At 44.9% G+C, this 25,839-nt stretch overlaps 2 protein-coding genes across 3 annotated transcripts; one reads left to right on the top strand and one right to left on the bottom strand.

The window, feature by feature from the left end:
• The first annotated feature begins 2,833 nt into the window (after positions 1-2,833).
• On the top strand, positions 2,834-14,765 carry ccdc33 (coiled-coil domain containing 33). Of its 2 annotated transcripts, none has more exons than XM_031564821.2 (11): positions 2,834-3,030; positions 3,705-3,892; positions 4,736-4,799; positions 9,344-9,539; positions 10,783-10,871; positions 11,640-11,768; positions 12,244-12,331; positions 12,655-12,779; positions 13,318-13,407; positions 14,087-14,203; positions 14,500-14,765. In XM_031564821.2, exons 1-11 carry the CDS (start codon positions 2,998-3,000, stop codon positions 14,560-14,562), a joined length of 1,182 nt encoding a protein of 393 aa, XP_031420681.1. In that variant the 5' UTR covers positions 2,834-2,997; the 3' UTR covers positions 14,563-14,765. The 2 variants fall into 2 exon arrangements, with proteins under 2 accessions (XP_031420681.1, XP_031420680.1); XM_031564820.2 differs by having other exon boundaries at positions 11,637-11,768.
• A 1,056-nt stretch (positions 14,766-15,821) lies between these two features.
• On the bottom strand, positions 15,822-25,568 carry LOC105892393 (cholesterol side-chain cleavage enzyme, mitochondrial). The gene is made up of 9 exons (XM_031563038.2): positions 25,134-25,568; positions 23,836-23,991; positions 22,718-22,917; positions 21,891-22,094; positions 20,783-20,952; positions 20,206-20,372; positions 17,519-17,597; positions 17,072-17,263; positions 15,822-16,142 (listed from the first exon to the last, which is right to left on the bottom strand). The coding sequence occupies exons 1-9, from the start codon at positions 25,391-25,393 to the stop codon at positions 16,020-16,022; spliced, it is 1,551 nt and encodes a 516-aa protein (XP_031418898.1). The 5' UTR covers positions 25,394-25,568; the 3' UTR covers positions 15,822-16,019.
• Positions 25,569-25,839: the final 271 nt, after the last annotated feature.

Raw genomic sequence — 25,839 nt, 5'->3', positions numbered from 1 at the left:
TCTCACACACACACACACTCACTCACTCTCTCTCTCTCTCTTTCTCACACACACGCACACACACACGCACTGTCTCTCTCTCTCACACTCACACTCACACTCACACACACACACACACACACACACACACACACACACAGAGACACAGCTCTAAACACGCATAATCACCTGCAGATGAATAAGTCATGCAATCATGTTTTTCACTTTGGTGAAGATGAGATGGCTCACAGTTGAATGGCTTTGAATGCATTATGTTCCTTTCTAAAGCCGTGTAACTGCACGCCAGCCTTCCTCCTGTGGCTGTGTCTGATTCACCGTGCAACGACAAAAAGCTTTATGTGTGGATGTATATGATCCTGACGCTTCACCAGTGCAGTACACACTATACCTTCAGTGATTGCAGGTGTGGTGGGGACAACAAAAGTGTTTTGCGTCTGTATGCAGGCATGTGTGGCTCAGTCTGTTTTTTCAGTTTACTCAAGATGCATGGCATTCTGTAGAATTAACATATATTACTTTAATATTAACATGATATTAAGGTTCATATTTGATATCACAGTAATTCAGATGTGATTATATTGATGTATTGTGTGTGTGCTTTATATTTGGTGGCTTGCATTTGCAACATGTTTCTCAGCCAGTGCTTAATTGAGGCTTGGCATTGAATTACATTCTCTAATGCGCAGGACAACTGTGTGGGTGGCATGGGATCTCTTCATTGGTTCTTTGCCAACTGTTGCCATGGTGATATTTGTCAGTAGGCTTGTCTAGGAGTGGACATATTTCAATCAATATATCCTGCAGGTATGAAAACTGTTCTTCATTTCACTGTTTTAAAATTCCTCCTGCGAATTTGTTAGACCAATGTCTTGCAATATGTTTTTGTAATTAACAAACATTCCTTGAGACTTAAGGTATGTAATTAATATTAAATGAATGCTTATTCATTGTTTCTTAATGATAGTTATGTTGCTCCCACTATGAATGTGATGTTTCCCACTATTCTTCTTCATTATCTGCATACTGTTTGCCGGGTTTATGCCTTTTTTGGCCATTGTTTACATTTTGGCCTGCCCCGGTAAACAAAAGCATCAAAAAAGTCAAGGTAAACAGAATGTACATAAACATTGCGAAACTGGTTCACTGGTCTAGACATTTTTTTTTTTTACAACAAAACTGCCCATTTTTCCTTTCAAACAATGAACAATGATAAAATGATGGAATTGGTAGCTGTATTCTGTACACAGAATTTGCTGTATTCTATGTCACAGATGTCAGATGAGGTCAGAGAGGATGGTGGCACGTAATTGTCTCTAATAAGGCCTGGCGTGGGCAGAACTGTTGTTCTCCAGGAAAGTGGAGTCATGGTGGTGTTTGCGTCCCGCTCTCCCTCTCTCCATGAACACACATGCAGTCTGCCCAGGGCTGGACTCAGCTGTCATGGAGGAGGCCTGATTCCAGAGCACCAGGAAGGACTTTTCTGTGTTCATCTTTGTTGTAACTGCCTTGGTACCTCCGTGAATGAATGGTATTTATGTGGACAATTATTGTCAACATCTCCATTTAAAAATGGCAGAGATTTATGGATTCTCTGCCTAAATGAGAGAGAGAGAGAGAGAGAGAGAGAGAGAGAGAGAGAGAGAGAGATGTTCGTGTTTGATTATTGGGTCCCTCGCTGGACAAAGCATTGCTCAGACGGCCCTCTCTCTCTCTCTGGCACACACACACACACACACACACACACACACACACACACACACACACACACACGCTCCTCCTTGACAGCATGGTCTCAGCATGCCTCCCCATCAGTCTTCTCAGACCTCTCTCTTTTAACGGCTGCCATTTTCACACGACGCAAGGCTCTCTCTCAGACCTCTTTCTTTTAACGGCTGGCATTTTCACACGACGCAAGGCTCTCTCTCAGGCTCTCTCTTTGATTCATGCTATTGATTCCAACGCAGGCATCGATTCTGTCTTCTGTTTGTTCTTTTATAAAAGTTAATGTATTCCTTCATGTTCATATGTGCATTACACAGGTATGCTACTGAGTATTCCCATCTGGTCAACACCCTCTGAATCATTCTTGTGAGCCAAAGACTCGCTTTGATTGATGGTATTGATTTGGTTCCAGGAACTAATCTTGGCTCTTATTCTTATTGTTAAATAAGTTCATGTCTTCCCTACGCTCTGGGTGTATATGACTGAGATGTTCCGTGTTGTCATGTAGGTGCGGTTAGGGTTAGGGACTCTTTGACACCCTTACACCATAAAAGTCGATGACATGCTATGAAAACCATACAACACTCCCAACACAAAAGTTGTCATGGGAGACATTTGTTGTGGCAACCGCCTTAAGCGCAGAGTTCTCTGTCCTTTCATTCTCTCTCTTTCTTTCTTTCTTTCTTTTCTTTCTTCCATTATTTCTTCAGTCTATATTTCTCCCTCACACTCATTTTCTTTCTCTATCTCTCTTTCTCTAATATTCTTTCTTTCCAGGTCTCCAGATCACTTTAGAAGCTCTCAGAGCTCCACCTGGTCCACGCAGTCCTGGTTTTTAACAGGGCACTGAGGACACACCCAGTCCCACCTAGCCCAGTGAGCTTTGCCAGGCTGCATAGGTCTCAGTGACAACTGTAGGTAAAACACCGGATCTCTGTTTGTTTACCCGACCAGACACCGGCTGCAGCCTAGCGCATAGCGACAGGGCAATACCCTAGCCTCATCCATCACATACCACAGCAACAACAGTTTGCCTACCCTGGGCGAGCTATTGGCTTGTATTAGCATGCGTGGTTTGGCTGGGTAGTAGTGTGTGTGTGTGTGTGTGTGTGTGTGTGTGTGTGTGTAGTAGTTGGACAGCAAGAGGTACTGCTGGCTGTGGAGTGGGACTGGGCAGGCGAGAGAGAGAGAGAGAGAGCGAGAGCGAGAGTGACTCAGAGCTGGGTTTACCATGGAGATTTGCTGTAATTGAGTTGCTGTCTGTGGGTCGGCAGCATGAAGAGGTATTACAGGCCCCACACAAGCACTGTAAGTATGGGGAATGGGTCACGGCTCAGACGCTCTTTTATGTAATGGGTTTGGGCCGATCTTATGTAAAGCCATCATCATGCATGTGGAGCTCTGTGGTTCAGAGGGGTTATGTGCCAATTACTTCAGATGAATAACACTGACTGAGAACAGATTTTCTGAGAATTGAGAAATTGGTTTGTGTGAGATAATGCATACTGGGTCAGTGTGGTTGTTCGTTGTCTCTGAAATATGCTTTTCTGTGTTTAGCTTTGCCAATAAATAATGTTGTTTGTTGTGTGTGTGTGTGTGTGTGTGTGTGTGTGTGTCTGTGTGTGTGTGTGTGTGTGTGTGTGTGTGTGTGTGCGCGTTCCCATGCCGTTACACTAAGGCTCTGTTTCCCTATACATGCCCTGCCTTTGTGGATTAGAGATGCTAAGCTAATGCTAAGTGTCTGGTGTTTACATAGCCTCTCACAGAAACACTTTTTACCCAATATTGGATATCTTCCAAATCAAACATGTGTAAATCTTTCCCGTAATGGTATCCAAAACAGAATGTCCCCTCACCCTGAGTGTGCCAGAATCAAATACTGGACTCTCAGAATGTTTTCTGTGATACTCAAGGGAAACATTCAGCCTCTCGCCACCAGTCCGACCCTGTCCGGTGACTGTCCTCTCTGGTTTAACCCACAGTTGCAGACGGAGTCCTTTGGGCTGCCATCGTACAACGCCTTGGCCCAGATCCTCCCAGACTACCAGCATGTCTTCAGGACCGGCAGGCCGGAGAAGCAGGACCAGGGAAAGACAGATGGAGCCCAGAACAAGAAGAAAGACCCGGCTCAGATCAACCACACCTATGAAACCCACAGCCCTCACAAACGGTATGGGTTCGCAACGAAGCTGTGTGCAAATCCTTTAAGTATTTGTGTGGTCCAACTTGATAGCAAATAGTGATGTATATATATATATATATATATATATATATATATATATATATACTTTTTTTTAATATAGACATATGTTTATATATATATTTACATACATATGATTTTGTTTTTCCCTGGCCACCACAGCAAATTAAGCCCCACTGGGGTTGCAGTTAAGGTTAAGGTAGTTGACAGATTATTTTGTCCAAAGTGACTTATCAATCATATTTAAAATGTAGAACATTAACAATAATAAACTGGGGGTTAGGTTTGCTGAATGTGGAGTGGATTGGGTACTGATCTGAAATGGACCCAGTTCAGTACCAGACTCTGGATGGACCCAGTTCAGTACCAGATTCTGGATGGACCCAGTTCAGTACCAGACTCTGGATGGATCCAGTTCAGTACCAGACTCTGGATGGACCCAGTTCAGTACCAGACTCTGGTCTGATCCAGTTCAGTACCAGCCTCTGGATGGATCCAGTTCAGTACCAGCCTCTGGATGGACCCAGTTCAGTACCAGACTCTGGTCTGATCCATTGAAGAGTCTGCGGCTCTTTGGAATCATATCTTTAGGCTGGAAAACAAGCAAACGGAGCAACAGATGATTAGATAAAAACTCTACAGAGTTAAGCGTTGTCCATGGACATTTTAATATGCATTCTTGCAGCTATGCACATGCATCTAAGACTAGCTTTTCACATATAATATAACATAACATATAATACTTATGTCCTAATCTGATGGCTAGATAGGATGCACTCATGCAGTCTGTACTAATGATCATCTCCCTACCAGACCACCCCTCCCTGACTTTCAGGACGACCCCCACACTGCGGAGGTCACTGAGCACCAGGATAAAGTGAGTGTCTGCATCCCTTCATCTTCACACAGTATATTCACACATGTCATAATTTTGTCCATTTATGTGAACTGACACAATTTTTTACGTCTCAAATACACCATTGTATATCTCACACACAATATTATACCTCTCTCACACACACTGTTTCATCTCTCACACACACTGTTTCACCTCTCACACACACTGTTTCATCTCACACACACGCTGTTCCATCTCTCACACACACTGTTCAATCTCTCTCTCACACACTGTTTCATCTCTCACACATACTGTTTCATCTCTCACACACACACTGTTTCATCTCTCACACACACTGTTCCATTTCTCACACACACTGTTTCATCTCTCTCTCACACACTGTTTCACCTCTCACACACACTGTTCCATCTCTCACACACACTGTTCCATCTCTCACACACACTGTTCCATCTCTCTCACACACACTGTTTCACCTCTCACACACAATATTATACCTCTCTCACACACTGTTTCACATACACAGTTTTCCCTCACATGCAGTATTGTGAGCATAGTGCAGAGGAGTGTATAAAAGGGGGATGTGATTGATAATAACATGACCGGCCCAATAAGTGGTGTAGGAGCATATTTTGTGTGTATGAGAGGTAAAGTTTGAAGTATGGCTTATACGACCTCTCATAACTCATTAGTCACTTATTCAATGGCATACTGTTTGCTGTGTGCTGTACAGCTTAGTATGCCATAGTGGCTTTAATGAACATGGCCATCATGCTGTGTCTCTGGGTAGAGCATCATGTAGAGGGGCAGTATAGTCAGCAGGGTATCTGTCCAGGGTCACACTCCCAGGATAGCATCATGTAGAGGGGCAGTATAGTCAGCAGGGTATCTGTCCAGGGAAGCATGTCTGCGGTACTGTGACCATCGTGTTCTGTCACTGAAGTGAAGTGTGGCATATGGTCTGGTCCGTGGCCACTGACTGGACTGGACCGGACTGGACCGGACTGGACCGGACTGGACTGGACCGAACTGGACTGGACTGTGTGCTGTCTGTCCTCATGTGTTGGTCTGTGTGTCGCGCCACTTGTTTATCTTCTTCTCCCGATGAAGCCAGACTCAGGGAGTCTGCTGGCTGCCACCCCTGGGTACACTGCCACTGCCAGCCTGCAGAGTGTGTGTGTGTGTGTGCATGTGGCGTTTGTGTGTGTGTGTGTGTGTGTGTGTGCGTGTGCGCGTGTGTGTGCTTGCGTGTGCTTGCGTGTGTGTGTGCTTGCGTGTGTGTGTGCTTGCGTGTGTGTGTGTGTGTGTGTGTTTGTATGTGTGTGTGTGTGTGTGTGTGTGCGTGCCAGTATGCTGTGTGGGGTTAAAGCCTTGAAGGTCAATTGGAGACCTCATGCTGATGTTATTGTTATTAAATCCCATTAAAAAAGCCTGAAGCTTGTTGTCACCCTGCCTGCCTACGCAATCTGCTGATGGTGTTATTTTCCCACAGGACACCCTGTCTCTCTTTCTCTCTACCTCTCTCTCTCCATCTCTCTGTTCACTCTCTCACTCTCCCTCCTTTCAATCCCTAGCTTTCCTGATCCCTCTTTCTCTCTCTCTCTCTCTCTCTCCCTCTCTCTCTCCATCCTTCTCTGTCTCCTTCTCTTTATGTCCCCCCATTTTCTCTTTCTCCTTTTCTTTCCCTCCTCCCTCGTTCCATCCCTCTCTCTCTCATCAGCAGTCTCTGGGAGGAGCGCTCCAACTCAGCAGGAATAGATTAACATTTGCGCTCCATCCTCAGTGGCTTCTCCATACACGAGGGAATGGACTACATGTGTGTGTGTGTGTGTGTGTGTGTGTGTGTGTGTGTGTGTGTGTGTTTGTATGGACTACATGCGGGGAATATGAATCTCTCCGGCTAGAATCGCCACGCTCTGCTTTAGTTAATGTGATTTTTTTCCCCTTGTGTTTCATTCTGAGTGTCTGCATACTTGTTGCTCGTAGGCGGTGTGACAGGAATCTCAAACAGCACTTCTGTCTCTGCATTAATGAACAGTACCGCAGGTTGTGTTTTCCATATGTTGGGAAACCTATGGAGAGGAGCCATGTTGCTCATGTGAACATACAGTATGGCAGTGTGAGCAGTTTGTAGGCTGCAGACGCCATGTTGCTTTATCAAGGGAAATGTGTCCTATACACAGACAATAGACACACACAAGTTACATGTAGTAACCTAGCACACACACACAAACACATTTTGTCATTTGTGTGTGTGTGTTTGTGTGTGTGTGTGTGTATGTGTGTGTGTGTATTGCAGTTGTTGGACAGTGGCTGTCATGAGGCTGTCTCTTCTGCTTCAGAACACATTCATGGGAGACGCAACCCACACATACACACACACACACACACACACACACACACACACACACACACACACACACACACACACACACACACAGCATCTGAGACACCTCTATTTCACCCTCATGATTGTACCTTCCATATACTCCTGACTATACCATACCTCCCCCCTCCCCTCCCCTCATCGCTCCATTTCTCTCTGTCCCTCTCCTCTATCCCCTGTTCCCCATCCCTCTCTCTCTCTCTCTCTCTCTCTCCCTCCCTCCCTCTCTCCCTTCCTCTCCTGTGCCAACTCCCCAGTCTCCCTTTTCATCAGTAGTCATGATTGTCACCTTGTGCTTGTGCCCTTTCAATTAGACGCTCAATTTCATACAGAGGTCCCCAAGGAGCCACATCTTCACTGGCCCAGATTGGAATCTCCTAATCGCTTGTGTTACCCCCTCCCAACACACACACACACACACACACACACACACACACACACACACACACACACACACACACACACACACACACACACACACACACACACACACACACACACACACACACACACACACATACATGAGGTCCCCCATCCCAGACCAACCCCTCTCTTACCCCACCCCCCACCCCTGCCCCGTTCACACACTTGTTATGGCGGCGTCCGAGTGGAATGAATTCTGAAGCAGCCGTCTGACATCTGTGCGCAGTGCCCCATGACGCGGTGGTGTAGGACGGAACACAGACTGCACAAAGGAGCACAACAATGGAAGTGTGCCCGACAACATTCCGGAATTCTCCCCATTCAGTGCGGCTCCACGGCAACGGCTGTGTCTCCCGCTCTGGAATTCCAGGCCTTTGTGTAGCAGGATCCTGGCCACAAAAATGGAGGAACCTTTTGTTCCTTTAAGGATGTTTACCAAAAGCTGTCAGGAAGGAGGCTGGTCTGATTATTCATGGGAATTGTATTCCTATTTTTGCTTATACCATCCTACCCATATGATGTCTTCATGTTGTAACTTATTATTGTTATTATAGTATTCAGTCAGTGTGGGGTTGCAGTAATTGAGGGGGGCATAATGACTCTTGTTGAGGGCGCCGCTGCTCAAACGTCCCCCAGACAGAGAGCGCTCAGACGGGGCAGGGGGCCTGTGCTTCTCCCCCAGAGCCAGGCTGCTGGGGATCAATAGCATTACACCTCCAACCACACAGAATCGATTACAGGCTCATCCACCGGCGCGGGCGTTCATGCCAAATCCCCTTGTCTGGCGGGGCACCTCTCCCATTCTTCCCACACCTCCCTCCTCACCCAGGGACAGATGGGGGGAGCTGGGGTGGGGAGGTGTGGGGAGGAAATAGCAGTCATACAGTCACACTGAGCCCAGGGACAAACAGCTCAGGCAAATAAGGCATGGAGTGAGATTGGGGCTAATCCTACCCTGGTGCGGAGAGGCATGTTCACCTGCTGTTTGCTGGAGCTGATGGCGATGTACGGCACACATGTAGGACTGAGGCGCCATCTGGTGGAGATTCTTGGAACAACCACTTCCCTCAACTAGGCACATATTCCCAGCTGCTGTTCTGTTCTACAGCAGCAACAGACACATCGAGGGGTCCAAGAAATCAACTACCATTTCTACTTTTTTTGGTCATTTTATAAAAATGTGTGCAGAGGTTTTTTGTTACATTTTCAACACATCCAGTTGTGCTTCTTAGCCATATACAGCGTACCTATCAGAGGGCCTGAATCAAGGATATTCTTGAAACAGTGGGGCTCCCAGCAGAACTCTAGTCAGCATGAGAAGACAAATAGTTGTGAAGACTGTCAGCTCCTAGTTTTGACATGATCCTGTGGTAGTTTACGTTGTGAAGACTGTCAGCTCCTAGTTTTGAAAGGATCCTGTGGTAGTTTACCATCAGACAGGTAGTGTGGGCAGAGGAATATACACGGTGACAGATAAACTAACCATAGTAACTGAGATAGCACAGGGGCATGGATTTACTTTGCTAACTCTCTCTCGCTCTCTCTCTCTCTCTCTCTCTCTCTCTCTCTCTCTCTCTCTCACTCTGGCTTCTATTCTATCTATTTTTCTTGTATTCTCCTCCACTCTCTCTACCCCCATTTCTCTCTTTTCTTTTCATATCTTTTCTCTGGCTGTCTCTCTCTCCCTCTCTCTCTCTCTCTGTCTCTCTCTCTCTCTCTCCCTCTCTCTGTCTCTCTCTCTGTCTCTCTCTCTCAGGAGCTGGAGAACTATCGCACAGCCATGTGTAAGATGGCGGAGGACATCATTGCCCTGCGCACACAGCTAGGTGCTTTGGAAGCGGAGAACAGTCATCTCCGTAGCGACCTGAGCCAGCACCAGGAGGTTGGCCGCACCCTGCTACAGGATACCGACGTGGATGTCATGACCAAGGCCGAGATTGCTGACCGAATTGGTAATGCCTGTCATGTCTGTGGCCTTTAATGCACTGTCTGTGGCCTTTAATTCACTGTCTGTGGCCTTTAATTCACTGTCTGTTGCCTTTAATGCACTGTCTGTGGCCTTTAATGCACTGTCTGTGGCCTTTAATGCACTGTCTGTGGCTTTTAATGCACTGTCTGTGGCCTTTAATGCACTGTCTGTGGCCTTTAATGCACTGTCTGTGGCCACTTCCCTGTTTCACATGTGGTGTCAGTGACACACTTGCTCCATGAACCACATGATTACTTTTCAGGTGGAGGATATCACTTTTGAATTTTCGTTAAATATCATTAATTAGTCATTTGAATTCGTTTGAAGAATGTCGCATTTATTATGTCAGTGGTGATGTGTGCAGACACATGTTCAGACTCTGTCATGCCCAACATCAACCTTCATCAGAATTGGTAAGAAACATTCTGTGAGAATAAGAATGTTCCGTGAGAATGTCAGAGAAGTTTGGCGGTGTGAGTTCACCTCAGGAGAGCCGTTCTTCCGGCGTGGTGTCTAATCCCCTCTGTAGCCGCAGGTTTGTGCCTCAGTGTGATAAGCCTTCTCATTTAGCATCTGCTCCCTGAAAGGCACACGCTGCCTTATCTACCGAAGGACAGTGTGTGACCCTCACACACACACACACATAAACACACACACACACACACACACACACACTGAGCATTGCTGAAAGGACATACCTCAAACGAGTCGATCAAAGTAGAGAGGGAGGTTTAATTTCCGCTCAGGAGTCAAGGCCATCTCTGATGCGTAGATAACGCTAACCGTGAGCACGCTGGCAAAGTTTGCTGCATAAATATTTGACTATTCAAGCAACCATGACATTTACTGCTATCTACACAAACTTGGAAAACTATCACAACTTTCTGCAACACTTTGGTCTCCAGGTTCTGGTTGAGACACCTTTAGGTAGCCCCATAGGAGACGTAATCGTCAACCACGCTGACAACCAGAAGAAGTTTCCAGTTGATACAAGTTGTTGTTGAGAACTGGTTCGTTTCTGAGACCTGGTTAAGTGGTACTTGTTGGTTGTAGCATCAGGTCTTTTTAAGTCCATGTGTTTTAAAAGCTTTATCAAAAAAGGTTGTTTCACTAATAGTGAATAAACTCTCTGAGCTGCTTGTTGTGTTTTAAAAGCTTTATCAAAAAAGGTAATTTCACTAATAGTGAATAAACTCTCTGAGGTCCTTGTTGTGTTTCTCTAACAGCCTCCCTAAAGGTCAAGCTGGCCAGTGAGACCAACAAAGCGGCATCACAACGAGACAAACTTCAGCAGCTTCAGAATGAGCTAATTAGGGTAAGCCCCTTCAACTAGTTTTCAGAAAGAGCTAATTAGGGTAAGCCCCTTCAACTAGTTTTCAGAATGAGCTAATTAGGGTAATTAGCTCCTTAAACTAGTCTTCAGAATGAGCTAATTAGGGCAATTAGCCCCTTAAACTAGTTTCCAGAATGAGTTGATTGGGGCAGCTAGCCCCTTAAACTAGTCTTCAGAATGAGCTAATTAGTGCAATTAGCCCCTTAAACTAGTCTTCAGAATAAGCTAATTAGCTAATCAGTCCCTTAAACTAGTCTTCAGAATGAGCTAATTAGGGCGGTTAGCCCCTTAAACTAGTCTTCAGAATGAGCTAATTAGGGTAATTAGTACCTATAAACTTGTCTTCCTTAGCACAGTAGCAAACATGAACTACCTGTCTTCATCATCACGTTATCAGTCCCCTGCCACACACATCACATACTTCATATTAGACTCAATTAGAGTGATCAAGTGATTGATCCACTACAGTGGACCAGTATAATGTCCTTACATGTGATAAGTCCACTGCCATTTGAAGTTCAAAGAGAGCAGCAGGAATACCCACAGCCCTGCCCTGTTCATCTGACACTTCTGCCATCACTGAGGATGACTGAGTCTGTAGCGCATCCAGCCCTGGTGTGGCACGGCACCACATGGAAGACGTTTCCCTCGCAGTCAGCTACTGCTCACCCCCCCTCTTCCCAAAGTCACATGGAGGTCAGGCCCAGTTGCATGTGAGATACTCTGTGCTGTGTTGTCCCTGGTCAGAAGAACGACAGTGAGAAGGAGCTGGAGAGACTGAGGAGAGCCCACCAGCAGCAGCAGGCTGTGCTGCAGCGCTACCAGAGCCACGGGGCCAAAATGGCCGGCCTGGAGTCCACAGTGCGCCAGCAAGAGAAGGTGAGCTTTGATCCAAAATGGCAGCCATACCACTCACAGTGTCATCATACAGTGTCAGTTTCATTGAATAATGCTGACATGCAGTGACATCAGCACATGGTGCCTCACAAAGTTATCTTTTGTAGTGCATGTACATATCCATCATGCAATCGAAAGAGAAGTTTCTATTGCCTGGAGTATAATTGTCCTTCTCAGTATGTGTGTATACTCTGATTGCATGCAGCCTAGAACGAGATTATGTCTGTGTAAATCTGTTACACAGGTGAAAACAACATTCGTACAATGTACAATGTTGGTAATTGTGTGCGTGTGTGTGAGTGTGTGTGTGTGTGTGCGTGCGTGTGTGTACAACGTTTGTGCAACGCAACATTGGTAATTGTGTGTGTGTGTGTGTATGTGTTTGTGCATGTGCATGCGTGTGTGTGTCTGTGTACAACGTTTGTGCAACATTGGTAAGTGGTGTTTTCTCCCTTAGGTTATTGAGAAGATGGAGAAGGTCCTGGACACAAAGCTTAGAGAAAGAAATAAGGAAAATACTGAGAGGAAGAAGCTGAATGACAAAGGTACACAACACACCCACACACACACACACACACAACACAACACACAAGAGAAGGCCTCCCAAAAACACACTATCAAACCATAGGTACCGTGTATACCCGCTAAAGTATAAAACAACACATGCTTCTGTTAGCACATATGCATCTTCCACTGCCTCTGTGTGTATGCACATACTATGTGTGTGTGTGTGTGTGTGTGTGTGTGTGTGTGTGTGTGTGTGTGTGTGTGTGTGTGTGTGTGTGTGTGTGTGTGTGTGTGTGTGTGTGTGTGTGTGTGCGTGCGTGCGTGCGTGCGTGCGTCTGTGTGTGTGTGTGTGTGTGTGTAGATGAGGCAGAGAGCAGAAGGAAAGAGATTGAATGTGTCCTGGCTGCTGAGAATGCTCGTCTTAGAGAGGAGCTGGAGAAGATGAGACATCAGCCCCCTCCTGTCATCATCCAGCAAAAAGCACAGGTGCATCTCACACACACACACAGCCCCTCCTGTCATCATCCAGCAAAAAGCACAGGTGCATCTCTCACACACACACACACACACACACACACACACACACAGCCCCTCCTGTCATCATCCAGCAAAAAGCACGGGTGCATCTGATGCATCTCACACACACACACACACACACACACACACACACACACACACACACACACACACACAGCCCCCTCCTGTTATCATCCAGCAAAAAGCACAGGTGCATCTGATGCATCTCACACACACACACAGCCCCCTCCTGTCATCATCACATATACTCACAAAAACATTTATTTACAAACACCTTATAACTCGTATAAGTTACACACACACACACACACACACACACACACACACACACACACACACACACACACACACAGAATAGACACACACCCATTCATCTGTGCACTTACTAATCTGTGTGTGTGTGTGTGTGTGTTCCTGTGTGTGTGTGTGTGTGTGTGTGTTCCTGTGTGTTCCTGTGTGTGGTCCTGTGTGTGATCCCTCCCCATAGACTCTCCAACTCTTTGCTGACAGAGAGAAGCTCAGCTTGTTGAGTCAACTGGAGAGGGCAGAGGCCCGCATACGCTCACTGGAGAACCAGGTACCAGAACCACTACAGCCTCATAGACATATACACACTGGAGAACCAGGTACCTCTAGCTGACCAGAACCACTACAGCCTTATAGACATACACACACTGGAGAACCAGGTACCGGAACCACTACAGCCTTATAGACATAGACAGCTCACTCCTCCGGGTCCCCAACACCAAGCTCCGCACCATGGGCGACCGGGCCTTTTGCTCGGCAGCGCCGCACCTATGGAACAGCCTCCCTGACTGCCTAAGGGCAACACAGACACTGGACTCTTTTAAGACTGGCCTAAAAACTTTTCTATTCAGGAAGGCGTTTCTTACATTATGTTAAATCGCTGTCAGCTATTTCTTTTACTAGTTTGTTTTTTACATTTATTTTATTATAGTTTGTTTTAACTATGTTCTTACTATGTACTGTGGCACTCTGAGATTCAGCTGAATGTAGAGTGCGCTATAAATTAAATACATTATTATTATTTATATAGCCTTCCCAATACATTCATACGGTCAGTTCTGTAGTTATGTAGTCATATGTAGTTATGTAAATAAACTCTGTACATTTAGTTCACACAGATTATAGACATGTGTAAGAACACACACACATGAATAATGGCCTTGACGGCCTCTCAAATGTGTGTGTGTGTGTGTGTGTGTATCTAAATGTCAGCATGTGTTGTCTCTTAGCTGAAGGCTAACTGCAGAGAGTGGGGAAGAGAGAAGCAGGCCTTGACCACCAAACTCGCTGAGCATGAGCAAGGTTTCACTCGCACATCAACCATGATCCTCCACGACCTCCCCACGGTCAGTGTGCACCGCCATCAAAACAAACAACCATAGAGCACATGAAGGCCATTTGAATGCAACCATAGAGCAAATGAAGGCCAGTGGAATGAAAGTTGGAATTCTGCAAGCTAAGCGATGCCATTATTTCCGTGTTGATAGCTATGATCCTCAAATCATTCCAGCGCTTCACTAATCACTAATCACTCCACTCAAATCACCTTGCAACTTTAATCCCATGAAGAACTTCCCTGTTTTAGTATTTGAGTAACTTGTTACGGTGACTTTTTTTGTGTTTCCTTGTGTGCTTCTTGCAGAGCAGTGTGACGGAGTCTGTGCTTGGCCGTATCAGACACAGGCAGCTGGACCCTCTCAAATGAGCCGCCCTGTCATCAACACACGGACTGGTTTAGAGGCAGTTCATCTCTGCAATGAACCATTCATAAATAAATGCACAAGAACCAATCAGGAGTTTATTTCCTTCACACATCAAACATGCTAGTCATTGTTTATGGGGTTGTTTGTTTGTTTATTTTCCATTGAAAATATGGCAATACATTTGAAAAATAAACGGTAAAACATTTTGAATTAAAATTTGTATTTATTTAATCAGCCATTTTTACTGGCAAATATATAGAATGGTATTTGACCAGAATAGTAGAACGTTGCTCACTATCTGATCTCAACCAGCTGTCCAGCACCTGCAAGCCAATGACTTGACATTTGGTCTGGATTGGTTATGAACTTGTGTGAGCTATGTGCTGGATGAGCTAAGGGCTGGGTGAGTTTGGGCTGGCAGAAGGCTTGCTTTGCTTTTTGCATTCCTTGGGAGTTGCTCTGGATGAACGCCTTTGCCCAATGAACACGTGGAAATGGAGATTTGCCTGAGTACTTCCACAAGTCTTAGTGTGTGTGTGTTTTGTGTTTCAGCCATAGTACTCAGGATACACAGCAGTCCCACCTCCCAGCCCCCCCAGTGTGGTGCTGTTGTATGTTGTGTTGTTATTGACTACTACTCTCTGTGGTATGTTGTGTTGTTATTGACTACTACTCTCTGTGTGGTGCTGTGGTATGTTGTGTTGTTGTTATTGACTACTACTCTCTGTTGTGCTGTGGTATGTTGTGTTGTTGTTATTGACTACTACTCTGTGGTGCTGTGGTATGTTGTGTTGTTATTGACTACTACTCTCTGTTGTGCTGTGGTATGTTGTGTTGTTATTGACTACTACTCTGTGTGGTGCTGTTGTATGTTGTGTTGTTATTGACTACTACTCTCTGTTGTGCTGTGGTATGTTGTGTTGTTGTTATTGACTACTACTCTCTGTGTGGTGCTGTGGTATGTGTTGTTATTGACTACTACTCTCTGTGTGGTGCTGTGGTATGTTGTGTTGTTGTTATTGACTACTACTCTCTGTTGTGCTGTGGTATGTTGTGTTGTTATTGACTACTACTCTCTGTTGTGCTGTGGTATGTTGTGTTGTTATTGACTACTACTCTCTGTTGTGCTGTGGTATGTTGTGTTGTTGTTATTGACTACTACTCTGTGTGGTGCTGTGGTATGTTGTGTTGTTATTGACTACTACTCTCTGTGTGGTGCTGTGGTATGTTGTGTTGTTATTGACTACTACTCTCTGTGTGGTGCTGTGGTATGTTGTGTTGTTATTGACTACTACTCTCTGTGTGGTGCTGTGGTATGTTGTGTTGTTATTGACTACTACTCTCCGTGTGGTGCTGTGGTATGTGTTGTTATTGACTACTACTCTCTGTGTGGTGCTGTGGTATGTTGTGTTGTTATTGACTACTACTCTGTGTGGTGCTGTGGTATGTTGTGTTGTTGTTATTGACCACTGCTCAGAGGTCTAATGGTCAGCACTATGGGCTTATCTGGCACTAGGATCAGCTCAAACTTACTCTTCACCTTCACCTTGTTCTGCCTCTCTATGCGGAAGTTTTGCAGCATCTGTGGACAACAAGACACAAGTTTCACTCCAACTTCTCGTTGCAGACTAAGAAAGGAAGAATGCTTTACACAGAAAGATGTGTTATATCCAAGCACGTCTCATCCACTTTGCATCTCCAGTGTTTTGCTCTCTGCTTTACTCTCTTCATTCAAATCGATACTGATTGGATTGAAGGTACGAGTGATTTTCAGTGGCCTGGTCTAACCCATCACATAGTCCCTTCATGGTAGTCAAGCTAACAGTGGCCTGGTCTGACCAGACACACAGCCCCTTCATGTTAGTCAAGCTAACAGTGGCCCGGTCTAACCAATCACAAAGTCCCTTCATGTGAGCCAAGCTAACAGTGGCCTGGTCTAACCAATCACATAGTCCCTTCATGTGAGCCAAGCTAACAGTGGCCTGGTCTAACCAATCACAAAGTCCCTTCATGTGAGCCAAGCTAACAGTGGCCTGGTCTAACCAATCACATAGTCCCTTCATGTGAGCCAAGCTAACAGTGGCCTGGTCTAACCAATCACATAGTCCCTTCATGTGAGCCAAGCTAACAGTGGCCTGGTCTAACCAGACACACAGTCCCTTCATCAGAGTCAAGCTAACAGTGGCCTGGTCTAACCAGACACACAGTCCCTTCATCAGAGTCAAGCTAACAGTGGCCTGGTCTAACCAGACACACTGTCCCTTCATGTGAGCCAAGCTAACAGTGGCCTGGTCTAACCAATCACATGGTCCCTTCATGTGAGTCAAGCTAACAGTGGCCTGGGAGTAATGGGCAGGTGGAAGAGGACACTGACTAGCATTTAACTGTCTCTATACGATGTCCCAATGATAGTGATAGTGTGGTGAACTGGACCTGTCTCTATACAATGTCCCTATGATAGTGTGGTGAACTGGACCTGTCTCTGGTTCCGGTTCTGGTTCTGGTTCTTACGTGGATGAGGAAGAGCTGCATCTCCGTCTCAGCGATGCGCCGACCCAGACACTGGCGCGGTCCGAACCCAAAGCCCAGGCTCTTGAAGTACGCCGTGTCTCTCTTGAGCCAGCGAGACGGCTGGTACGTCTCCGGATGAGGGAAGATCCGGTGGTTCCGGCCCATGGCGTATAGGCCCAACTGGACCAGAGTCTGATGAAACACACACGCGTGCACACACACACAGTCATAAATATCTATGTAAATAAAAATCTATGTTTATGTGTGCATACAGGGAGAACCATTTATTCTAGTATACACATACACTTCTTCAGGGATAGATAGACTGTAGAAAGATTGTTGGATAGTTAGTAGATTGATTTGCGGATTGTTCCATCTGTGTGCAAATGTTTAATTAGTGAATATATTTGTGTGCGTGCGTATGTGAGCTTGAAGCACTTCACATACCCCAGCAGGAATCTGGTAGTTCTGCATCACGGTATCTTCTGTGATGTATCTCTGCAGGCTCACTGCAACAGGGTGTAACCTACAAGAATAAAAGGCATGTTTTACTGGGCCTTAATGTTAAAAGGTTTTTACCATTAAGTAACTGGTGTCTCACAAGCAATAAGGGTCTTTATTAAATGTATTTGTCATGTTCACGCCATCGTCATGCTTCTAAACAAATCACTTACTCTATATGATATGAATATAGCTGCAGCAGATGGCACATTCTCATATATGGGCAGGGTCTTGTGCACCATGTGTGTGTGTGTGTGTGCGTGCGTGTGCACGTGTGTGTACACACACACACACACACACACACACACGTCTGTCTTGCCATCTTATGGATGCGGAAAAACAAAGCTCCCGACCTAGGTGGCATTCCAGCTGAGATCCTGTAGGCCGTCATATTCAGCATATCCATCCCATCATTTGGTCTCGTTCAGGGCAATAGTGGTTCAGAGGCATTCTGAGGGTCTGAGGCATTCTGAGGTGTGAGGCATTCTGAGGTGTGAGGCATTCTGAGGTGTGAGGCATTCTAAAGTCTGAGGCATTCTGAGGTGTGAGGCATTCTGAGGTCTGAGGCATTCTGAGGTCTGAGGCATTCTGAGGCCTGAGACATTCTGAGGTCTGAGGCATTCTGAGGTCTGAGGCATTCTGAGGTCTGAGACATTCTGAGGCCTGAGGTATTCTGAGGTCTGAGGCATTCATTTGTGAAGCGCTTTGAGTGCTCTATGATTTACCCTCATTTTGAAGATCTGGGATGAAGAGGCCAAAGATGCACTCACTGGCACCCCTTTAAACACAAGACAGAGTCGGGGCGTTTTTCTTCACTGAAGAAACCCTCCCTGAATCCCAGTGTGGTTCAGCCTGCCCGAGGCACAACTGCCATGATTCTCAAAGCCAAGCCTGCCGGTGAATATTGTGAATTCCTGTTGGCTGCACCGATGTTTGCCTATCTCCTCTTGAGCAAACTCAAGTATTTCCAACGCAACCATTGCAATCACCCTATTGTAATTTTGTGACTCATTTTGAACACCTGGTCATCATCCGATTAGCCAAGTTGGATGCATCTGAGAGAAAAACATCCTCATACATTTGGCTCCCTATCACCAAAGATGTGTGTGTTAAACACTTGCGTTGCGTTGTGTGGACAAGTCAGTACGACTAGCTCAGCTAAGGCAAGCCAGTATCACACGTCCACACATCCACACTGCAATAACGTCTGCGTGAGAATGTCAGAAGATCTTTGTTACTCTTTAATAGAAAAGTAAATCACTATTTCGGCACCTTCTCATATATGGGCAGGGTTTTGTGCACCGTGTGTGTGTGTGTGCGTGCGTGCGGTCTGAGGCATTCTGAGGTCTGAGGAATTCACTGAAGAAAGCCTCCCTGAATCCCAGTGTGGTTCAGCCTGCCCGAGGCACAACTGCCATGATTCTCAACCATTGCATTTTACCCTATTGTAATTTTGTGACTCATTTTGAACACCTGGTCATCATGAGATTAGCCAAGTTGGAAGCATCTGAGAGGAAAACATCCTCATACATTTGGCTCCTTATCACCAAAGATGTGTGTGTTTAACTTGCGTTGTGTGGACAAGTCAGTCCAGCACCTGCACACCTCCAGCGTGGGAGGCGTGCGTGCTAGCGAGTAGACAAGCCAGTATCACACGTTCACACATCCACACTGCAATAACGTCTGTGTGAGAATGTCAGAACATCTTTGTTACTCTTTAATAGAAAAGTAAATCACTATTTCGATGGGTAGAACTCTACATGTAAAGGATCCAGACAATTTGCTGTGCCTGTTCGTACACTGTATAACAGAAGTGAGTACACACCAGTGCAATATTACTTAAATGTCAAATGATTCAAAATTGTATCGCCTCTCAATAATTGCATTATTCTGAAGTAGAGTATTTTCTACTTCAGTGAGACTATACTGAAAATACAGGCCACAAAGTAGAAACTCATTGCATCAAAAGTGAAAACACCTGTGACCAATGACACACAAGTAACAAAACGTGTGACCAATGACACACAAGTAACAAAACGTGTGATCACTGACACACAAGTAACAAAACGTGTGATCACTGAAACAAAATGACACCTATGATTTCCCATCAATAATTGCATGAACATGATTAGAAAATGACACCAGAAAATTCGTAATTTTGGACCTATGGTCTGTGTCTATCTGCACGTCAGCATCATGGCTCCACACCGAAAGGAAATGTCAGAGGAATTGAGAAATCTGATTGTCAGGCTTCAAAAAGATGGAAAAGGATGCAGGAAAATCTTTGACCAACTAAAAGCTAATCATAATCATAATCCCAGGCTTTCATGTGCAGCTTTACTACCTGTAAACTATGCTGGGCCCGGCAGGCTTACGTGTCAGGGAGCCGTGCAGTGCGCTTCTTACACAGCTGTGCAAAACAGATGGTTCTGATTCTGCTTCTGATTTGGCACAGGGGTTGTCGATGGAAATTGTCGTTCCTATGACAGCTCAGACAACAAGGACATCTACCTCTATGGACAGTGTCAAAGAAAAAAAAAAACCTTGCTTGCTCTTTGGCACAAAACTGCAAGATCAACAGCACGTGTGCATGCGCGTGCGTGTTTGTGTGTGTGTGTTTGTGTGTCCTCTACCTGAGTGTTTCCTTGATGGCTGCTTTGAGCAGGGGCAAGCTCTTGAGCATGAGAAGGATGTCTCCCTGCGATGTCTGCTGTGCTGATAACACCTCAGCCCTCAGCTCCTCCTGGAGGTCGGGGTTCCTGGACAACTCATACAGTGTCCATAGCAGCGTGGTGGACGTCTGATACACACACACATACACACACACACACACACACACACACACACACACACATGCACACATACACCATATCACAACACACACACACACACACACACACACACACATACACACACATACACACAAATATACCATATCACAACATATACACACAACATAATGAACTCATTTTTGTTAAAAGTATGTATGTCTGACTGCATGCTGCATATGTGAATTTGTGAGTTTGTATGAATGTGATGAATGTGTACACTTTGAAGTGCGCCACACACACACACACACACACACACACACACACACACACACACACAGACACACACACACACACACACACACACACACACACACACACACATGTTCTCCTTCGCCTCAAAGGGAAGGAGTTATAACCTGTATAAAACTCTGAGTCTTACTGTGTCCACCCCTCCAGCCATGAGTTCTGTGACACTGGCCTTGATGTCCTCAATGGACAGCTTATCCAGCATGAGCAGGTTGGCCAGAACTCCGGGGTATTTGTTCTGGTCCAGAGTGTCCTCCTTCCCCGCCCTCAGCTGTCTGTAGATGTTCTGGATGCAGCGGTCCGCTAGAGAGAGACCCAAACACACACTGCGTCAGTACGGCTCGATTCTCACTAGAGAGAGACCCAAACACACATTGCGTCAGTACGGCTCGATTCTTACTAGAGAGAGACCCAAACACACACTGCGTCAGTACGGCTCGATTCTTACTAAATAAAGCTCTATTTTCTCTTAAGAAAATACGAGACAAATAAAGAGAACTTATCTCTATACCATAGCCATGTTTTCTGCAGGCCTGTAACCTGCATGGTAGGAAGCACATGAGGACTTGCACTGGACTCGGGGCGGGACAAGGGTTCTAAGACTCTTCCTGGGAGGCAGGCATGTTTAAAAGCGTTCTAAGACTAGGAGGCCGGGCATGTTTAGAAGGATTCTAAGACTCATCTTCATCTGCCTCTTCAGGCATTAGGGGGTAAGGGGTTTAGTTGAGGACCTGCTCCGTCCCCGATGGCCACCACGTTAGACCAGCACTCTGCACGTTTCTGGGCTACCCCCGTGAGTGGGCCCTACCCCCCTGAGTGGGCCCTACCCTGCCTGAAGATGACGACCCCGCCCCACCCATGGCACCAGCCCTATTATACTCTGTGTGAACTGTCAATCACTTCTCTTCGTTGATCTAATGAAGGCTCCTGCCGAATTTTAAATACATGTAAGGAAAATGGCGGTGTAAAAATGTTGGTGTGCTGTTTTCCTGGTAGGCTCTTGTGAACTATCCCAGTGGGCCTCACCCTGGTTGAACATGACGTCCCAACCCCACCGTGCGGGTCTTACCCTGGTTGAACATGACGTCCCAACCCCACCGTGCGGGTCTTACCCTGGTTGAACATGACGTCCCAACCCCAGCGTGCGGGTCTTACCCTGGTTGAACATGACGTCCCAACCCCAGCGTGCGGGTCTTACCCTGGTTGAAGATGACGTCCCAACCCCAGCGTGCGGGTCTTACCCTGGTTGAAGATGACGTCCCAGGCCTCCATATGATCCCTCCACACCCTGGAGCCCAGGCGGCGCAGCAGGGCGGGCGGGATGTACAGCATGGGCGTGGTGGTCTTGAACATAACCGTGATGGAGTCGATGAAGCGCTGGGCATCCGGGTCGATGTGGTCCTGCAGCAGCCCGAAACGCTCACCGTACAGCACCGAGCCCACAGCTGGTACCAACACAGAACCAGACACTCATTCACACGAGCCCACAGCTGGTACCAACACAGAACCAGACACTCATTCACACTGAACTCCCATTATAGGGAAGTATTCACACAGGCTTCTCATCTAATCTTTCATATTTACATTTTCAGATATGTACTATATGTGTACTATACTATATTCTACATGTTGACATATGTATATTTCTCAGTGGTCGACAGTAAATACGTAAATGTAATCTGTTTTTAAGTGTTTCCATTTTGAGGGACTATTATTATAATATTACATTGGAGCCATAATAAATATGAGTTAATAATAATTTCCATACTTGTGGAAATAAAAATGGAGGACTTTAACTAAAGGACAAGATTTAGGTACTTCGTCCACCACTGATACTTATACATATAAGCTTATTAGTATATTATTATTATTATTATTTTAGATTATATTTCATTATGCTTACATTATTTAGTGAATAGCTTGTCCCCAGAAGTGAAACCACGAATGCTGCTATTTATTTCCATATTGTAAAAATAAAAATGACTAGAATTCAGTACAGTCACTTTGGAGACCTCAGTCACTCTACAATATATATGAACTGATGGAGACATCCAGTGCCAGACCTTACATTCAAGTGCGTATTTGAAGAGTTCTTGGTGCAGGTCTACGGTCCATTTGTTCTGTCCACTCCTCTCAATCTTTTTATAGATACGGGCCACAAAGTCCTGGCCAACCTCGTCCAGAAGCGGCACAAAGTTGCCCTGAACCCTCGGAGCGATCACTTCCTTGTTCAGCACCACCCTGTTGGATCGCCAGTCTTCTCCATCCCTGGACACAAACATGGTGCTCCAATCAGAAGGCTAACAAAACCGTAAACACGCCTAAAACATTTCATGACAGACGTTTTATACTCGGGGAGAGTTGGTGAGACGAGCCAGTGGGTATGTTGACCTTTTTGTCATGTGACCCTAGATTTGGGTACCATGTGGATGAAGTGATAAGCATATTTTTTGCCTGTCAAATTTTGCGATGGTACGGATATTCAACACATTATGTGACATGTTAGTAGTTATGCTATGTTTATAGGCTAAAAAGTTTGTTATTTTGCCAAACATTGCATCTGTGGATGTTCCTCAAAAGAATAATGGTTTAATTACATTTTAAACTTCCATGTCTATTTCTTAGTTCTAGAGACCTGGCAAACCATCTTCAGGTGTCAAAACTGTAGACATATTGGTTGTAATATTTGTTCAATGAACCCCAATAAAATGAGCAGAATGGGGGATTATTAAGGCTTATAGTGAAAAAACCCTCATTTAACCCCCACTCTCCCTTACCCGTGGTTTTCCTGACAGCTTTTTTCAGTGAGAAGCATCATTATTATTGTTTTTTGTCATAACAGCTCTCACAAATTTGTATGCAATAACAGCTTTTTAGTACTTAAGCGACGTTTAAGCGATCATGCAAATTACCAAATTACACTGTTTGGCCATTAACTTTATGATGTACAATGACATGACATAACATGACATGTTTTAAGGTGGTTATGTCAGTGTTATGACAGAGGGTGTGTAGATAGTATAACCATACATGTTTTTCAATACTTTGGAAATACAGGCAACTTAATATTATGTATTTATTCCATGTCACAAGATTGTATTTGCTATTATAAAAGACTGAAAACAAAAATACAGCACACAGACATGGACCTGGTTTGACTGTAGAGAATGGTAATAAGCCACATACTTCAATAGAACTCCACGTTCACGATGCCTGAAGTCTCTGTAGGCTATCCAGGGCTCAACTCGAAACCTCTCTGGATAATGGCCTTCAGCTTTGAACAAAATGGCTGCATCCTCCGGATTGATAATGTTTACACTGTCATAGTAACCAATTTTCTCCCTGAATAAATGGGAAGAAGAGTCAGCATTTCCTAAAAGAAAGATGTCTTGAGAAGTAAGCAAACATAAGACAAAACACAGACATGCTTATGAGACCTTTTTGGTTAAGGCTGGAGTCAATGAATGAAGGATTCAATGAATTCAAGGTATGTTTTCACTTCATTACTTTTTTGAGAAGTGAATTTTCAGTTCTAAGTCTTGAGCGTCAGGTCCATACAAATGGCTCGGTTTTCAATTAAATCCACGTATTTTTACGTCTCCCACACTTTGAACCAACTTCTATGGCACTGTGGGTGAAATGCATGGCTTATCTTGGCAACAATTGCCACTTGTGACTTAATTAGCAAATAAAGAGTATGACTCAGTGGTATTGTAATATCGATCTAGCCATCATATATTGAAATCGCACTGGAACGTGTTTTCTGCCATTGTTCGGCTTTTAACTATCGCTAAATAAATGATGTTATCGCCGTTTTGAGGATGGATGTTTCAGAACATCGGGTGCTTATTACTCGCCTTGGCCTAAAGAAGCCCGATGAACATGTCCTCAAGCAAACTGCATTTAAAAGAAGCTAAATCTTAAAATACGTGTAATTTTGATTAGGTTAGCTTGGAGCCAAGATAACCTCATACACCAGCGATGCAGAGAAAAAAAAGACTGGAAGTAAGTCACAACTCGAGAAATAGTTTTATAAAAAATCTTTTGTCCTATATTCCACCAAGTTAGACCAAATACAAACATAGCACGGTGCATAACTGAAAAGCATTATGCAGTCATGATTTGGTTTGGTGAGATGATTTTAACAGATACATTAAGACCACTCATTACCTCATAACATATACACACATAGATACATCTTTGATGAGAATAAAATTAGATAAAAATGTGTAGCCTGTGATATGTGTGTTAATTCAAGGCAAAATGTTGCTATTTATTTTCACCCTTTCTCATATTTTACTCTTTTTTATTTTACTTTTACTGTCATTTATGAGAAACAACCGGCACAAAATGTAATATGAGATTGATGAAAATGACCTGATTTACTTGAACCGACTTGAACAGTCCCCTAGCAGCTGCCAGCAAACGTGTTATTTAGTTTGTTTGTTTTTTTCCCAAAAAGAAACAACAAGCAGCGTACATACCTGTATATGGGCCCAAAAGTATTAAAGTTGTTAACCATTATGTTATGGATGTTCTTGAAGCCATCCTGTTTCCAAAAGTTGTACAGGGTGGCCACCTCATTCTTCCAGGAGCCGGGGATTTCCTTGAAGGGCCTGATGGCGGAGGTGAGCTGGGGGTACGCCGCCTCCCTGGCCGCTGGCATGCTGCCGCTGTGGCATGCCCTCACCCTGGCACTCTCCACGAGCGACCGTGCCCGCAAACACACACTCCACCGGGCCATTGGCAAACTCCTCTCACCTCTCAAGTTCAAGATCAAAGAAGCTTTATTGGCATGAATGTTTTGGAACACTCTCTCCCTCTCTCTCCCCTGCTGTCGAACTCTACTTTTCTTGTCTGTCTGACAGTCCTGAGTTTTTAGCTGATCTGTTCGCCACCCCAGTCGGCCAGCATCATCACCAACTAAAGGGAGTGACAACATTTGGATTTGAATATTTAAATTTGGGGTGGGGTGGGGTGGGGTGGTGAAGAATTCAATGGAAATATGTTGCCTGATTTACTGGTACAATGACAAAAGTAAACATAGGTATGATTTTAAACGTGCATGTACAGGCATATTATTGGAAGTTTTATGACATATCAACACAGAAAATTGGTTTCAACGCCTAATTCTTGTTCATTCTCTCACTTTATGCCTAGTTTTTAAGGATAATTTAAGGTGTAAAGTAA

This window comes from Clupea harengus, chromosome 3 (assembly GCF_900700415.2).
Source record: "Clupea harengus chromosome 3, Ch_v2.0.2, whole genome shotgun sequence".
In the NCBI taxonomy this organism is placed as follows: domain Eukaryota; kingdom Metazoa; phylum Chordata; class Actinopteri; order Clupeiformes; family Clupeidae; genus Clupea; species Clupea harengus.
The sequence above is the reverse complement of the archived record's forward strand: the minus strand, read 5'-3'. Positions and strand labels throughout refer to the sequence as shown.

What these genes read in the sequence shown, in the direction of transcription:
- ccdc33 (XM_031564820.2), top strand. Translation starts at nt 2,998, where the DNA reads ATGAAGAGGTATTACAGGCCCCACACAAGCACT. An exon ending in TACGCTCACTGGAGAACCAG is followed by an intron (nt 13,408 to 14,086) that starts GTACCAGAACCA and finishes GTTGTCTCTTAG; the next exon opens with CTGAAGGCTAACTGCAGAGA. An exon ending in TCCTCCACGACCTCCCCACG is followed by an intron (nt 14,204 to 14,499) that starts GTCAGTGTGCAC and finishes TGCTTCTTGCAG; the next exon opens with AGCAGTGTGACGGAGTCTGT.
- LOC105892393 (XM_031563038.2), bottom strand. Translation starts at nt 25,393, where the DNA reads ATGGCCCGGTGGAGTGTGTGTTTGCGGGCACGGTCGCTCGTGGAGAGT. An exon ending in GCCATCAAGGAAACACTCAG is followed by an intron (nt 17,598 to 20,205) that starts GTAGAGGACACA and finishes TTATTCTTGTAG; the next exon opens with GTTACACCCTGTTGCAGTGA. An exon ending in TGCAGCTCTTCCTCATCCAC is followed by an intron (nt 16,143 to 17,071) that starts GTAAGAACCAGA and finishes TGTTGTCCACAG; the next exon opens with ATGCTGCAAAACTTCCGCAT.